Source organism: Opisthocomus hoazin, chromosome 3, assembly GCF_030867145.1.
Source record: "Opisthocomus hoazin isolate bOpiHoa1 chromosome 3, bOpiHoa1.hap1, whole genome shotgun sequence".
NCBI classification, from domain to species: domain Eukaryota; kingdom Metazoa; phylum Chordata; class Aves; order Opisthocomiformes; family Opisthocomidae; genus Opisthocomus; species Opisthocomus hoazin.
The window spans coordinates 84,662,265-84,679,423 of record NC_134416.1 but is presented as its reverse complement, the minus strand read 5'-3'; the positions used below and the strand labels follow the sequence as shown (position 1 = coordinate 84,679,423).

The following is a 17,159-nucleotide window of genomic DNA, read 5'->3' as shown; positions in this document are numbered from 1 at the left end:
TAGCGAGCTTTTCCATCAGAGGGTGGGAAGACTTGTATGGCTTGGACATAAGATGAAGTCTTCAGAGAACCCACCACTCCTTGCAGCAACCCATGTCGGTCTTGCCACCACCCGTTCCCTTGGTGGATTTTTCAGGATTCACGTCAACACTCGAGAGTTAATAGCCCTCTCCTCGCAGCTTTACACAGAAGTAATATCAGCTGTAGTCAGGGAAAAGCAGAGTACTGCAAATGCAGGTCTTGGCAGCGAAGTGAAGACAGACCATCAACCAAAAAATTTGGTATTGCATTTATTTGTAACTCTTTAATCTCCCTGGCCGTTTGTTCCACAAAGGACTAAGAACCAGGGATTTCGCTGATATTTACTTAAAAAGGAGGTATGGGGAAAGCACTTCCAATTTATTTTCCACTATGTAGCTGTAACATAGTGTTACAGCATTGTCTTCGGGTACAGAGATGAGGAAAATCAATTGCAGTTCCCAAGGGGCAGACATATTGCTTGAAAAGGTCACAAAATACTTTCAGTTGCTCAATGGACTTGGAACCAGATCCCCTCAGCGCTGCATCGCTGCTCAGCTCCGCACTGAGAGGGGGAAGAAAAGGAACACGTGCACCAGGGAAATGCTTTATGGTCTCCAAAACACTCACAGCAAGGGCAGAATAAGGAAGGGACAGAGGCGCTCGGCATTCCCAAAGAGCCATAGTCTGTGTCGTTCACAGGCACATACCGAGGATTACTTTGGTCCACGTTGTTGAATACAAGCATGCTTTTAGCTCCTGCTCAGGAGAAATAGGTTGAAAACCATTCAGCCTTTACAGAAACTATCGCTGGTGCAATGCTCTCAAGGTCACTGTCAGCCTGGGTTATCTGCTGTGTAAGTGCTAGCCGTGCAAATCAGGCTTAGCAAAGGGCTATAAATCATACACTCAGCATTTTGTGGATTATGTCCTTTAGCTTTTCCTCATTGCCATTTTGGATATTCATTTAGCTCTGGTGTATGACTTGCAATTTCTCTTTGGGGTAATTTCCCCTTGTGGTGCAGTGTTTCTGTGTATGTTCCTTCATCACAGGCATACAAACTTGCTCTGTATGAGTAGTTTTATGTATAACCCTTATTGTTATCTTTGAATGCAGATGGTTCACCTTCGGACAAAACAATAGAAAAAAGCAGGTTACAGAGGGGAAAAAAATCAATGAAAAAGTTACAGAACCCACAAGAAATATTAACAGGGAAGCTCCTGTGGTTAAGCCAGCCAGAGGAGAGTCAGGAAATCTCAGATCTCTTCCCAATTCTGATTCAGGCTTCTTCAGCAGCTTTTTGATTTCCAGGTGTCTCAGCTTTTATTTATAAAACAAAGATTATGGCATTTCCCACCTCATGGATTTATTGAGTTTAACTGAATTCCTGCTTCTAAAACGTGTTATAAGAAAGTACTACGAAGAATGGTTCTAGCATACGCATATGCTTTTATACTATCTTACAAATGTCCTGTCTTATATGATCCTATTTATACATCCGAAGAAATAATTTAAAAAGTGTTTTAGCCTTTGCTGCTGATTAATCATCAGCTCCTTTCAACTGAATTTTCCCTTCCATCCTCTTGTCCTGTCTCCTAAAACAAAAAAATTAATAATTAAAAAAAGAAAAAATCTCCAAACATATAACTGTCAGGTATTAAGCCTTTCTGACCAAAAGGAGAAACCTGATGTACCCTTGGTCAGTTATTACACATGCACATCCTGTTCATATCACTACCACCTAAACGTAGAGGTCACCCGTGATGGGACAGTGGATTTAAAAGTGACCATGGGTACACTGAAATACCCCTGTGTTTTCCCTTGTGACTTGCCTGTCAGGTGTTTTACAATGTACTTTGGACACAAAGTGAAATTTTGAGGAAGATGATCTTAAATGATCTTAGTTCATTAGAAATGCATAAAATTATCCATTGCTTAATCAATTATACACACATACATGCCCTCTCCCACAGAAGAGGCTGCATCAGGCATCTACATTATTTGATGAAATTATGCTGGTTGTAAAATAAAATGCAATTGATACGGAGTATTTGTGGGTTTATTTGGCATATGTGGTGCACAAAGACAAATGGTAGGTTACCTCTGAATTTTTATTTCAAGTATGTTACACAGATTTGTATGTAAAAATTGATTATAAGAAAGCAAAAGTGGCATTAATTTACCATGCTCTAAGTAAATTGCATATCCCTTGTAACCATTCTGCCAGACAGGAGCCCCTTGGACTCTACCAATGGAGACATCTGCCCTGCTCACCAAGGCACTACTGAGTGATGCTCAGTATATACTGAGTGATACTGCATTAAAAATCCTAATGCAGTTTAAAACTTGAACGATTTTTTCTTTTTTTAGGATTGCGTTCTTGAGTGCTTGCAAATTCACATGTTTTGGCTCAAATTCTCATGGTGTGGCATAAACACCCACAGTCACTCTAGACTCCTCTTGCTTCACCTCCTGCACCAGCAGGTCGATAGGGGAGGCTCCTGGATTTCAGACTCCAGAATGTCTCTTGATTTCTTTGGTCCAAGAGGCCAAGTCTTGTATCCCTTATATTATGTGTTCGAGACCAGCTTTTCTCATGTCCTTGATTCATCCATACAATACAATGTCAACACCAAAAGCAGGTTCTCATGTGTCTCATCTCCCGTTCCTGTATCTGATGGCTGACTCAGTACATCCCAAATACACAGACGGCTGATTTCTTCCAAGCCATGGCTTTGCTTATCACTTGTGTAACTTGACTGACATGGGTGTCGCCTACATTTGGCTTCATGTTTTATAAACCATAAAATAAGTCATCTTTTTTTGTCCTTAATATCACTGGCTGCTTCATTCTTATTTTTGTTGCTTTAAGGTGAATAATCTCATTGCAGCTTTCTATGGATTGACCTGCCTAGAAGTGTCCCTGCTTCTCTTGCAGAGATAGAAAGTTCCTCCCGATCCAGAAAGACTTCCAGCATATTTTCTCCCTTCTTACCTTTCAGCCTGTCTGTCACTCTGAGATTTCAAAGTGAATGTTGATTTGATCCACCCGGGACAAGAGCATGAAGTTACCTCTTCAGCTGACTTGAACATCGCGTGACAAGTTACATCCCGTTTGCAGTAAAGGAACACCATCCAGAATCAGGCTCGGAGCAGAGACAGCCCCGCACACTTAGCTTTTCATGCTGCAGCACCTCTTGTGTTTGCTTTTGAAAGACAAGCGCTATTAGTTCAGTGAGTAGCTTAGTTACTCGACTTTGTGCTGCCACGGCCTCGTTATAACCTGGTCTTCATATCACAGGAACATTCTTGCTCAGAACAAGAGGTCTGCCTGGCAGAGTGAAATAAAGTTGACATCAACTTCATAACAGCATCGTGACACCGTTGTGTAGCTGTAACGGTATTTCTTAGCCGCCTAACTCCCAACAGTTACCGTAGTGCATAACAGTGCTTTTCTAAGGCTGGGCCAGTGCAAGCAGGTTACTTTCCGGCTGTTCTGAAGAGGCCATACGTTAGCATTTATTTCCTCTCCGTACCACTCGGCCATCCAGCTCGTTTTGTGTTTACTGATGAGCCCCATGTGCCATCAACGTCAGCTTAGACAGAACTTGAAGTAAGTTCATTTTTGCAAGTGCTGTTGCCGTTTAAATCCTGGAAAGTTGTCATTTCATGTACATTGAGGAGGGTGAGCATGTGTTTCATATCTGGTCTGTTTTTTTGATAATTGGGAGACATACTCTCTTTTCTTAGACATGTCTACAAGGGAAAACAGAAAGGAAAGCTTAAAACTGAGAATTGCTATAAAAGGCAATTTTTTTAAAAAGTTTGAAAGTTTTGCTTTTTCTCCTTGCTAACCATAGCTCATTACATCTTTTCCATTTGTTTGTCACCAGGAGCACCCAGTACAAAGAAAAGCTGCTGTTTCTTGCTCTATCTAGGAGGTTTATAGGACAAAAGCCTCAGTCATGAAAGGAATTTTATATTTAATTTAAGTTTTCATATGAACAGGCTTTGCATCAAGTTCTTGCAAGTGTGTTTCCACCTGCCTGCAATAAAGGCCAGTGCCTGAAATATTTTCATCAAGTTGTCAAAGTAAAGTCCCAGTCCTGCCAACCAGTCCTAAACTTAATGTTGCTGTTGAGTTGAGTGGAGATAAGGCACAATTTCCACTAAAGGAGAGGACAAGACAACCTGTAAGAACTTAACAAGCATTTTAAATAATGAAGCTTACTTGTGAGATAGGGCAATATTAAATTTTGATGAAAGCTAGGTTGATACCTGAGACTGTACCTCACCCAAGAGTAAGATAAACGTAATTCCACCAGAGAGGTTATCTTCACTGCATGGCTCTGCTTTTAACTGCCCCACTAAAACTGGGACTTTTTTTTTATGTATGGGAAGTAGAGTGTTTTTGTAGAGATCTGAAATACTTTCAGGACACTGAGCAGAACAGGGGCATCTGTCTCCTCTGAGAGGCATCCCTGCTTTCATACTTTCATCCTAACAAACTCCTACAAGATTTGTCTTGTCAAACTTTAGTCTGAATGGCACAAATTACTGGCAGGATTGTCAATCTGAAAAAGAGACAGGCATAAATTTAATTGCTCCCTGAAGATATATGAAAATCTACATTTAGCTGCAGCTTATTAGATATTCTCCAATCAACAGTTATGATTCATCTGCTGAGGAGCAAAACAAGAAGGCAAATACAAAATAGGCAGCAGAAGTTAAATTTGAGCTCCCAAAATGCTGGGGTTGGTTTTGGGTTTTTTTTTAAATCTGAAATGCAGCCTGTGTCGCACTGCACTGAGACCCAAGTCTCATGCTGCTTTAAGCCAGCAGGCACAGCCCTTCTGTTTATTCTGCACAAGGGGGTGACTTCACCACTACTGCAGACAAAACATAGTTTTGCTTCTGTGAACTGAGCTTCTTGAATACCTCCACTCCCCACCTTTCTCAGAAGTACCTGCCAGCATTAAGGGTATGGATAAAACCCCAAGGAGGTTCTTCTCCAAGGATCAGAAAATGTCTGTTTACCAAGAAAGATGGAGCTTCACAAAAATGTCCATCTGAAATGGGGTTGTCACTGCTTTACAGGTATGGAAACGGAGGCAAAAAATAGGTGGACTTCAACTTGCCCATCATACTGCCACACAAAGCAATGCCATAGGTGAGGAAGGAATCCCAGGGGCCTGTGCCTCCATTTCAACAAATGCTGCTCCCAAGTACCAAACCAGAAAAGCTGTTGATGTGCCCTTAAACTGAAGAGTAGCCTGCCCTCAGCATAAGTAGAAGCAGAAACAGGCAGCAGGGTACAGGAAAATAACTGTCTGGTTTGAGTTAGATCAGGGTGCAGTGAAATGTTTTATCTCTTTCGGACTCTATCCTGTGTTCCTCATGCACCCGAATTTCCCTCTGGCTTTGAAAATACTGTGTAAGTATTCAAAGGATTTGATCATAGGTTAAGTATGAACACCAGCTTCTGACCTGCTGTGTTAAGGTGGTGTTAGCAGAGAAAATGAGTGGGCATTTCTGTTGGGTTTGGTTGGTTTGTTTATGAGAAAGATAATTACTTACACAGGTAAAAAAGATGAGCAGCAAGTAAAAAATCCCAAGGCAAGTCAGCATGAAAAGCTCAGCTTTGTATTTTTTTAGTTTTTCATCTTCTATTCCAGGGCAACCTAAAATGTAAAGCAAGGTGTCTAATTGTTCTGGTGTTTGTAAAATATTTTTAAACTCTTACCTTCATGAAGTGCCACTCAGAGCATGGGACAGTCAAGAGTCTCTACTGTACCTGTTACTTTCAGTGCGACTGTGCTGCTCAGATTGCGTTCTCCACTCTGTTCCCCCAGAGCGCACTTATATGTCCCGCTGTTTTGGCTGGTTGCATTTTTGATCCTCAGTGAAAAGAAGGTGTCGTTGGAAAGCTCCAGGGATCCTCCAAGTTCTTTAGGATAATGAGATTCCACATCAAGCATTTTCCATGCTATTCTTTCACCATCTCCAGCCATCTGGAAAACACAAATTTCTCATCTTAGGCAACAGTGTCATCCTGAGTTTTAGGGAAAAGAAAGTTTTAAAGCCAGCTTATGGATGAAAATGCAGAGGCTGAAGCAAGGTGGGGGAGGACACTACCTCAAAATCATCTAATACATTTATGCTCATAATTGAGAGGTATTTGCTTTTTGGCTTTAAAAGGCACTATATTTATGAATAGATACTAAGAGCTATTCTGTCAGAGCTTCTTAATCTGCCTCACCTGGACTCAATCCTGGTAGAGATTTAGCACGATAAAAGGCAGCGGTGGAGTTTTCTCTCAAAGTATCTATGCAGAGGCCCCAAAAGAGTTCAGAGAGAGACAGTCCTCGGGGATGGAGCTGAGGCAGCAAGAGGCAGCCGTACCCGGCTGCTTAGCGGTGGCTCTGGGGACCAGCAGTGCCCAGGAGAGCTGGCAGCAGGCAGGCAGGCACCACGGCTGCCTGTGCTCGCCCTGCCAGCACGCTTTCTGCCATGCGACGGTGGGAATTAAACCTGCCTACCCGGCTGGCACGCCACAGCACGCCGGCTCTGCCAGCACAGGCTGGCAGCCTCCCAGCGACCCCGCAGCCCAGGGCTCCGTGTGGGAACGCAGCCCTGGAAACTGCGCTTCCCTCTGCCAGTTTCTGTGCAGCTGACCCCTGAAACCATCGTGCCTCTCGGGAGGAATGGGGGTTTCCCCCCACCTCCTCCTGTCCCCTCCACTCTTCATTAGAATCAAAGAACAAAAAATTGCTTCGACTCCTTCAGATTCCATTGCGTGAAGGTCAAAAGCAGGTTCTGGTGCACTTGGGGAGTATTTGTATGTTGAATTTCTTAATTGTAACCAGAAGAGCTACATTCCTTGGCATTGCTGAGAGGCTGCTGGAGGAATGGAGTGTATTCCCAGAACAGTTTGTACTGCAGGGCGATAGGATGCACTGAAAATGACAATTGGCTGGGAACCACAAAGAAGAGAGAAATCACTAACTTGATTTGAAAGCTTGGAGAAGGGTTTGAATTAGCCCGTGTCCATTCTTATTCATCGGCACTGCTCCCTGGGATTCGAGGCAGCATGCGCTCCTTTTTTCCCGAGTAATGAATTGAGGCTTTCTGTGGACCAGCAGAGCCAGAGCCAGCTCATACAGTCCAAGGCTCAGGTTTTCAGCCAAACCTATCAGTAATGTAAGCCAAGGTGCTTTTATTGTTATTATTTTATTTTAATAGACACATTTTTGGGTTGTGTGTTGGTGCTTACTTTCTGTTAGTATGGCTACTGCATTAGAGTATAACAGTTACACTGTAAGTTATTAACACAATTTTCTCATACTGAGGCTAGGGGTATCTGGTTTCCCTTTCATATATGTGCATGAGGAAAGCGTACCTGGGAGTCTGGAGAGAAGTACGGGCCTGATGCTCCATTAGACTTTGTTACTTTTGCAGCCCTAAAATGGTGTGAAACAAGCTGCAAGTTGGGGGAAACTTTTCAGGAACTAGGGAATCGGACTAAAGCACAAGATTTTCATAATTGTAAAGATCCTTTCTCAGAAAGTTTTGGGGTTTTTTTAGTGCGTCAACTGAAACAAGGAGCAGTAATTCCCTGGGGGTTTCCACACTTTACCCAGCAAGAGGGAAGAAAGTACCTTCTTCCTCTTAATCCCACAGTACATTTACCCCAGCTTCTCCTTCTTCTTACGCTCAGCTCCAAGCAGCTATGAGATGAGCAGTGTCTCTGGTGGTTTTCAGGCTGCAGGGACTTCACTGTGCTACAGGGATTTAGATATTTTCTGGCCTGCACATTGTCAGAGACGTGGCCAGAGGAATTCCAATACCCAGGCTGGGCTCAGCTCTGGTTACAAGTGGGTCAATAGCAGTTAAGTGGATAGAGTTGACCTGCCTCAGATCTAATTTTTGCCACTCTTCCTTCGCTTACCACCCCCTTCCTCAGCGAAATATAAAACTGCCCACAGGGCAATGAAGGGAACCAGACTGGCTGCCCTTTGCATTGCCCTAAAATGCAGATAGGAGGTCTGAGCTACACACAGAAAATTAGTTTTGTTTTTTTTTCCTTTTTTTTTAATTGACGGGCAGCATAAATCAGTGCTGTCTTGGGTGGCAAATGTTGCTGTGATTCTTGTGGCTGAGACCCAGGAATCAGAAAACACTTTGATCCTTCTGCATGCAATTATAATCACCACGGCTAGTATAAGGGAGAAGTAAATTAAGTCCATGTAACCTATGCCTGACCATGCGCTTATTCCCAGTGAAACTTTTGGTAAATGATTTAACTTCTTTATTTTATGGGGACATGGAAGGACAGGATTGATGATTGCCTCTAGAGCCTTTTGAGATGCCCAGCTGCCTTCACCAGTGCAGTGATGCTGACCACGGAGACAAGCAAGTCAGAACTTGGCCTTGCACAGACCTGTTGTGTGTAAGGCAAAGCACTGTCCGTGAAGCTGCACCAACAGCCTTCCCCCAAAACAGAAGAAAAGGTCACTCCGTGGCCGAACCTGGCTCCCTCACTTGGGGAGAAACCAGTCACGATCCGGACAGGGGTCGCGAACCTGTGCATTTGGGGAGGAGGAGGAGGAACGCTTTACACGTGTAGGTTGAATTCGGGGTTTGCATGCCTCTCTTTGCCCATTGAAGCTCCCCTTTGCCGAAGAGCAGAGGCAGGCGAGGCAGCCCGCGGTGGTGCCCAGCAGCCTCCCTGCATTTTTTAGGCTACAGGGACACCTGGTGGCATTTTTCCCAGCCACGACACTCAGCGCATCCATCCCTGCTCAGAGGTCACGGCAACCCTTTCCCTAATGCCTGAACCAAGCCTTTTTCCACTGCAATCTTATCTCCTGTTATCGCATTAAAAAAAATCAGCCCCTCCCTTTTTACATTCTCCAAGTAGCGAGGAAACATCCGAGCAAATTTTCAGAGTGTGTCCCCATACCCCAGCTGTGTAAGAGGAAGTCCATGAGATGTTCAGTAAGGTCATACTTCTGCCTCTTGCTGTATTCAAGCTAACCTCTTTTCCCCCCAAACCTAATTAAAATTACAAAAATGCCACTTTGTTTGCCACCTCCTGTGAGTTACTTGGCAGACTCTCACTAGGCAGATCATTTCACAGCTCAAGCTCCTATGATAATCCAGCGCTAATTCATGCCAAGTCTCCTCCAGGTGATACCACAGCACAAGGTAAATGCTGAGGGTTTTACCTAATTAATTCCACACAAGCTTAGAGAGATCGAAGCAAGTGCTGCGGTGGCAGCAATCCACTTGTGTAGGGACCATCCTCTTCTTTAATCAGCGACAAAATATTTTCCACCTGCGTTTCATTTGCGTTTCATTTCCCTTCCACCTCGCAGGCGAGCAAGCTGCAGCACGCTGGCTCCCCCTGCTCCCCACCTCCAAAGGGAGGAGAAAGGGGAGGTGGTCTTTTCCTGCTCCCAGGTTTGCTGTTCATGGCTTTACCAAAATTCAAAAGGCAAATCACGACTCGTGCAGGGACTGGTAGAAATGCTACTGAATGTATTTGCATAAAAAGAGTCTCGTTGTCATGCTGGCTGCTGGGGGTTACTGAAGCAAGAATTTCACTGGGAAACGGGGACCTGCAGGCTAGCAGCATCATTCCGCCTATCTGCATAAAACTACCTTTCAAGAAAATTAAGCAACAAAAGAAATGTGAGCTAATGTTTATTGTCACATGTGCATTGGCCAGCAGCAGTGTCTGTGACAGACTTTTTCAGAAATCTGTTGGGGGGGCTAAGCCTGTTGTTTTCCATCACCTCCATAGCAATGTGAGTAAATGCTTCCCCTTGGGGCTGATGCTGTCCAACACCTTCATTAAAGACCTGGACGCTGGGACGGAGCATGTGCTCAGCAAGTCTGCAGATGATACACAGCTGGGAGCAGTGGCTGACAGGCCAGAGGGTGGTGCTGCCGTCCAGAGGGACCTCAGCAGGCTGGGGACATGGGCTGAGAGGAGCCTCAAGAAGTTCAGCAAATGGAAATGCCGAGTCCTGTCCCTGGGGAGGAACAGCCCCAGGCACCAGGGCAGGCTGGGGCCAACCTGCTGGGAAGCAGCTTTGCAGAAGAGGCCCTCAGGGTCCCAGTGGACACCAAGTTGATGAGCCCTTGCAGCAAAGGCCGACAGCCTCCTGGGCTGCCTGAGGCAGAGAATCTCCTGCAGGTGGAGGGAGATGGTCCTTCCCCTCTGCTCCGCCCTGGTGAGACACACCTGGAGTGCTGGATCCGGTGCTGGGCTCCCCAGTACAAGAGAGATGTGGACTTACTGGAGAGAGTGCAGCAAAGGGCTACAACAACAATTAAAGGTTTGGAGCATCTGACATGTGAGGAGAGGCTGAAAGGGCCAGGACTGTTCAGCCTGGAGGAGACCAGGCTCCAGGGGCTTCTTAACAATATGCACCTGATTGCCAGGTGGACAAAGATGCTGAAGCCAGACTCTTTTCTGTGGCTTCCAGAGACAATGGGCACAAACTGAAATTCAGGAAATTCCATTTAAAAATAAGAAAAAACTTTTTTACTGTGGGGTTGATTGAAGACTGGAATGGGCTGCCCAGAGAGGGTGGGGAATCTCCATCCTTGGAGATATTCAAAACCTGACTGGACACAGCCTGGAGCAACCAGCTCTAGTTGCTTATTTTAGTGAGTTTAATTGAAAGTTATTCTAGTTCCCAAAAGCTTGGAAACACTTGGTCTAGAGAGGTTGCAAATTTCCCACATGTATTCTCTAGTCAATTGACTGATTCCTGTTAAGTTTCTCCTAGCCCGGAGCTTTTTGGTAAGAATAGTTGTGGTGATACAGTGGATATTAAAATGGGATAGGTTTGATTGAAAATACTGCTGAGCTGATGCATTTCTGATCTCTGACTGGATAAATCACAAGAAATAGGTAGACTAATTAGGCCTCAAAAATTTAAGTGCTGTTCAGCAAGTATTTCTTTTTCAGAGAACTGAAAACAATGTGGAAGAAGGAGGAAGAACACTTCTCAGTCCTAGCTGGCTGGGTGTTAGCTGCAGCTTTGAAAACTATTACAGCATTATGTGGTTGTGCCAATAAACACAGGCAATTCACACATGCTGTAGTGCTTACACCCAACTAATCAATTAAAACTTAATTTTGTCATGTACATGTGAGAGCAAGCAGTTGTTAAGTCAGCTCATGTTCTCTGCTCTCATTAAACACCTTTTCTCATCGAACTTTTCCCACACGAAGGTGGTACGTTGGCTCCCAGGTAAATCAAGGTACCAATATAATCCACTTCTCCCATAAAAGCAAATTTTTATTTCAAACAAAACAGTTCAGGTCCAAAACTGATGTCAGTTTAAAGATGGAATGTATTAACATTAACTTATTTTCTTCTGAGGGTAGGATGATTGTAAAAATGGTTTTGTTTAAAATTCTGACAGGAATAATGGCCAAGTTGAAATTTCTGACTGCTAAAGAGATCTAAAAACTATATACAGCCAGAAGGAATTTATTTTCTGAAGAAAATTATCTAGAATTCTGGCAATGCCCGATAGCCAACATTTAATGAATCACAACTGAGCTGAAACCACTTAATAGGTGTATTTTTCAGCACAAAAGCACTTTCACATTTTATTTGTGCTGAAGGTGCATCCATATGTTTCCTATACAATGTCATGTAGAGATACCAATGTTAAACTTGAAAAAACCAGGCATAAATTGTGGGCACATGTGAGTGAACTCTGACTGTGCTTTAGAGGGGAAACAAGAAAGAAAAGAAAAACCAAAACGCAACAACAGAGAGAACTGCATGGGACACATGAGCGAGCTGGAAAAGCCCTCTGACTCAATCACACAGCCTCTTTATTTCTTTTTTTTTTTTTTAGCTAAGGGCATCCAGCGCTAGCTCACATCAGGCAAAGCAGTTGTTTCGGTCATGAAATCCTTTCCACTGCTCCCTTCCTGTCTAAATCATCAACATGTTGGAGCTACTTGGAGCTGAACAGATGTCTGAGGAGCATTTGACTGCATTTCTTCAGGTATGGTAGAAATTAGACGGATGTATTTCAGCAACTATTCATCTATATTAATAGGTAATAGCTATGCACATTTAGTAAAAGTCATTTCCTTTGAAGGAAGGTGGGATTAATATTAAATGTCTATAAGGTTTATTCTTATTTTGTAATATGACTTCCCCCTCTAATTCTGCCACAATTTCATATTCTTCAGGGAAGTGTTACAAAGTTAACAGACTTCTCTCCACTGAAGTAAAGCCTGCTTTCCTCTTCCTCAACTTTTGGTTTAGATTAAGACTTTTCTGGCTATCACATAAACAAAATAGCAAAATATACACTGGGACTTCATTTGTGTGTGTTTAAACTTGGTTTTCAAATTGAATATAAAGTGATAATTACTAGGTTTTAGGAAGTGGTTCTCATTTTCAATGTACTACACCAAGAGAAACTGTTCAGTTTTCAAGAGCCCTACAAGACAGAAAGGTAAGCAAAGCTTCACTACCCAGATTCTTGTTTCGTAGCTGGGCCACAGAGATTCAAACCAATACTTCCACACACAATTCCCAATGCCTGGGTGCTTCTGAAAAAATAACCTGGTTTTCAGTTCTCAGTTGGCAAACTTCCACACTGCTCATATACGGTTTTATGGCATGCCGGTTGTCCAGCACTCCTGAAAATGGACCTCTCCTTTTAAAGAGTACCATCATTATGAAAACATCTCCCAGATTTTCTCACAGTCATGTAGTGAATGGGATGAGGCTGCACCAGGCTGGAAGAGGACTTGATGCTCTACCTGCTCCCCAGTGTGCTAGGCCTGCCTACCTCAAGTATTTCTCAGTAAAAATCATTTTGTCTAAGCTGACTGACTGTGGTCCTGCTTCTGCACAGAACTACTTCCACGTGTGACTTCGTGCGTATAAATAACCTAACCAGCTCCAAGGATACTGGGTGCACGACAGCTTAAACACATGCATACCTTTTTGCAGTACGAGGTATTAGCAAAAATGAAGGAACTGTTGAATGGAATCCTTCTTATTTACATCCAGTTGCATCTTGATATCAGAATATTAACTCCTTTAAACAATTTCTCCATACAAAACTGAAAAAGCAAGTGCTTTTAAATAGCATCCTTTGGTTTTTTAAGCAGATCATAGCAAACTATTTAAAAGTACCCCTAAACTGGTCAGAGCATGCAGAGGTGCCAGTAGGAAGGAGGGGGTTGTTTGCTGAGCATTCATCCTGCACTAACAGCTGCATGTGCAGCACTGTAATGTTGTCACCATCATTTTTTTAAAGCAACAGAAGCAAAGGTTAATTGCTTGCATTAACTGCACAGTTCAAAGTCACGTCATACAAAAGATTTACCCGAACAGCTGCTTGAACTTTATGACAGTCTGAAATTTCATACCATTTGTTGGAATTACCTTTTAATTAGCCCTTTGGGTGTATACATAGTGTTTATTGATTAATCCTTCAGTAGCTGTTTTTTAAATAACAGGGTAATTCTCTATGTTGGGTAGCCCAGTCACGCTCTGCCATTCCCCCACCCTCCTTTTGCAATGTTGTGTGGGGACAGCAGCACGCAGCCAAATCCAGGAGAGGAGAGGAAGAGCTTCAAGCTGCTGCCTATTTAGCTAGCACCACAAGCAGAAGAAGCATTGCTTCTATAGCACAAAACACTGAGCCTGAATTACTTTTTCCTGCCAAGCATCAGGCTTTTTAGCTTTGGTGCTGTGCTTTTCCTAATATGGCTGTGACTGGGGCTTGGGCTAGCATCACCAAGAGCAGCCTTTAACTGCCTGTCCCTACTTCCCACCTCTCTGCTGGCATGAGTAACCAGAAGAATGCTGTACTGTGGTTGGTGCCATCAGCCCCTGAGGATGCTGGCAAGAGCGGAGGATAGCTAGATTTTGTTACTTCTTTCAGTTTCGGCAGTGCCAGCAGGGAAAAAAGCACGAGGACTTGTCATGTTGGGCACTGGAAAAACAGTCTCTTCCTGAATGGAGTGGATGAAGCAGGAAGAGCAAGGTGACCACGGAAGGAGAGGACATTGGCAGGACAGGGCAGGGGAGATGCAGTGGCAGTTTGGGCTGTAAAGCCTGACTGCTGCAAAAGCAGCAATAGTGAGGGCTGCTGAGGAAGGGGCACACACAAAAGGCGTCATCAAATATCCCCCTCCCCTACATGTGCAGCCATTCTGTGCCCCGGTGGAACTGTAAAGAGCTACGAGAAAACACAGAATTGGGTCTACAGGGTTTCCTTGCACTCTTCCACCAGGGCAATGGCTTTTGGCTCCTGTAAGCTGCCTGGCCCTCCCAGCTACTGCTGAACTGAGAAGTATGTGCTTCTGGAGGATCCCTGCACTTCAGCTTGCTGAAACGGTTTTCGTTTTTATTGACTGCCAGCACTGTTTTGGGGGACAATTTTCAGGGATGCAGTCAACCTCTCTGTTTATTCCTTCCCCACCCCTTATGATTTCTGCTTAACTCCTCGAGGTCCACCAGACTGCACAGTTTTCTTGTGGTGAGCTCCCTGCCTTGCCTAGACTCTGTGGGAAACAAGAAGCCTTAAATAATTAGCACATATCTGTACGGAAAATACATGTCCTTATCCAGCTTTTGAAGCAGAAAGCAAAAAAGAATAAGTTGACAGTTATCCCAGCTCCCATAGTAATGTTCAACCAAATGCATTATTCTCTCCTCTCTGCCTCCCACCCACGCATAGTTCAGTATTTTGGAAAAAGGAGGAGATTATAGATGCTGCATTTGGTGATGGGCTGGTAGCTGGATATTCAGAACAGCTCTTGCAGAGTTAGATACCTTTGCGTTGCAGTTGTCGTCTAGTCAGCAGGCAGATGCTCATTGCTGTACCAGCACTGAAATTCAGATGCATTGCAAGTTTCAACCACAGAAGCCTTATCTAATAACACTGTTCATTGGTTTACTGTAGGGAATAATTTTAAAACTATATCTGACCAAACTGCTGAGGAAGCCAAGGCTGTGGCTTTATGTTCTGGCAGAGATAAATTAACAGTTTTCACCTACCAAAAAAAGGTTTTTTTCCCTTCCCTTCCACTGCTCTCCCATCGCATGGGAAAGTAATTCAACTCTGTAACCCACAAAATCTTTATTTGCGGATTGATTTTCCACTATTACCATAAGCAACAGCAAGTTAACTTAACAGGCAACCAGATGACCGCCAGGACTGACCCATGGCAAGCAGCAGGAGTGCATGTCTGGGAGTGAGGAATAGGCAAGATTGAAACCTTCCTTTTTTCCCCTGTAAATTTGTCTCACACCATAAGCTGAATCTATTCACTGAGATTCAAATACACGGTGCCACACAGCAAGTCAACAGCCACTTCTTCAACCACTGTGCAACTCTGCCTTTCTTTCTATGAGAAATTTAATCTTGAAAGTGTTGAATGAAACTTTCCACTCATTAGCCAGTTGATCCTTGTAGCCCTACTGCAAATAGGCGGTCAGCAGGGCTCTGCTGCTTCGGAGATGGGAAGGCTGAACCAGGGCAGCCAAGATTAGACTTTTACTTCGCGACTGCAAAGAGATAACTCAGAATTTCTAGCTCTCCATTAGCTTTCTGCATATCCTGCCCTTATGCCTACCTCCACTAGCCAAATCTTCCTAAAGAATAGCAAGTACTTGTTTAGTCCTATTTCAAAGAAAATATCAGGTCCTGTTATGGGGGAGATAAACCAAGGCACAACATCACTCAGGTTTCAAGGTTTAAATACCAGTTTTTGCTCTGAAGAAAATCCTGGGAAGACTCCTCTTTCGAGTGGTATGCATGGGGCATCACCTGAATTCTGATCCCTGGAAGCCCACAATACTTAGACAGAAAAGCAGGCCAAGAGCAATTCAGGGATCACACTCATATAGGCTGTCTACAACGACATGGAAAATGCCTGTTGTCTGTGATCAGCTCAGATGCCTTAATTGCTGCCTTATCTCTGCTGCACTGAGAGGTGGATGCTTCTTCATAAAATAACCGCTTTTGTGCAAGGCAAGCCAGTACCAGGTAAGAAAGCAAAGCAGACTTCTCAAGTAACTTAGGCTTTTTTCTTACTTTATACCAAGATGCTGTCTGGTAGGTGATTGAGGAGTCCCGAAGAACTTTACAGGGCAGCAGCACTTCTTCAGCACATCTCACAGTAACATCTGGGACCGCCACAGAAGCCCCACTGATCAAGCACCAAACTGCAAAGCACAGGTACACATCACCTTTAGAAGAGATTGCCCAGGCAATCCTCCCTGTCTGCCCAAAACATATCCCCACAAAATAAATGTGAAAGACCAGAAATAAAAAGGCAAGGGTCCCCACTTACCATTGCACAGGCTGATGAGCAGAGCATAGACTGCTGGAGACATGGCTTTTGCTGCTTCAAATCACGGAGCAGCAGCAGCGTGCCTCTTCACAGGGTGGACTGCAAGAGCAGAGTGAAACTGCTACTGCTTCTGGAGTGATATTTCTGGAGGCAGACTGGGGAATCCCCCAGACGGCTTATCTTGAAGTTCCCCGTCACAGGGAAAATCCCTCTGTGTAGGAGCCAGTGCCTCCTCCCACTATATGTTAGGTCACTCCCATTTCTACAACTGCCTGACTGGTAGCACATCACCTCCATTTTTTTCTTCTCCCCACCCCATGTTTATCTGAACGGAAATAGGGTTGATTGTGGGTCGCTGTGGTTCGGCGTGAAGGGCATCAAAATCAGCACTGAAAGAGTCTCTCTTGAGTGACAAGATGTAGGGGAAAGGGTTTATCAGCCTCCCCAAATCCCCTCTCAACCTTTTCTCTGCAGCTCTAATAGAACAGTGTCTGTGCAAAGGTTGGCATATGAAGTGACATTTCTGAAACAGCATTTAAGCCCTCAGGTCGTAGCACCATCAGGACACAGACTTGGGTCTAAGGGCTAAGCACGAATTTACAGCATGGCTGAGCAATACAAACTATCTTTCTGTAGTGTTACATTTGTAACTCCCTGTGTCGGCACTCCTGATGTAGAAGCAGCATCTCTTCATAGTGTATTTGGTCATTTTCAAGACAAGCAGGGGCAGCTGGAACAACATAATTCTACCAAATTATCTGCTGGGAAATTTCCTCACAAAAAA

General features: G+C 44.0%; 1 protein-coding gene across 1 annotated transcript; it reads right to left on the bottom strand.

The window, feature by feature from the left end:
* Nucleotides 1–315: 315 nt before the first annotated feature.
* On the bottom strand, nt 316–16,484 carry CD83 (CD83 molecule). The gene is made up of 5 exons (XM_009939406.2): nt 16,376–16,484; nt 16,117–16,247; nt 5,813–6,029; nt 5,596–5,699; nt 316–3,774 (listed from the first exon to the last, which is right to left on the bottom strand). Exons 1-5 carry the CDS (start codon nt 16,416–16,418, stop codon nt 3,616–3,618), a joined length of 654 nt encoding a protein of 217 aa, XP_009937708.1. The 5' UTR covers nt 16,419–16,484; the 3' UTR covers nt 316–3,615.
* Between the last annotated feature and the right edge of the window lie 675 nt (nt 16,485–17,159).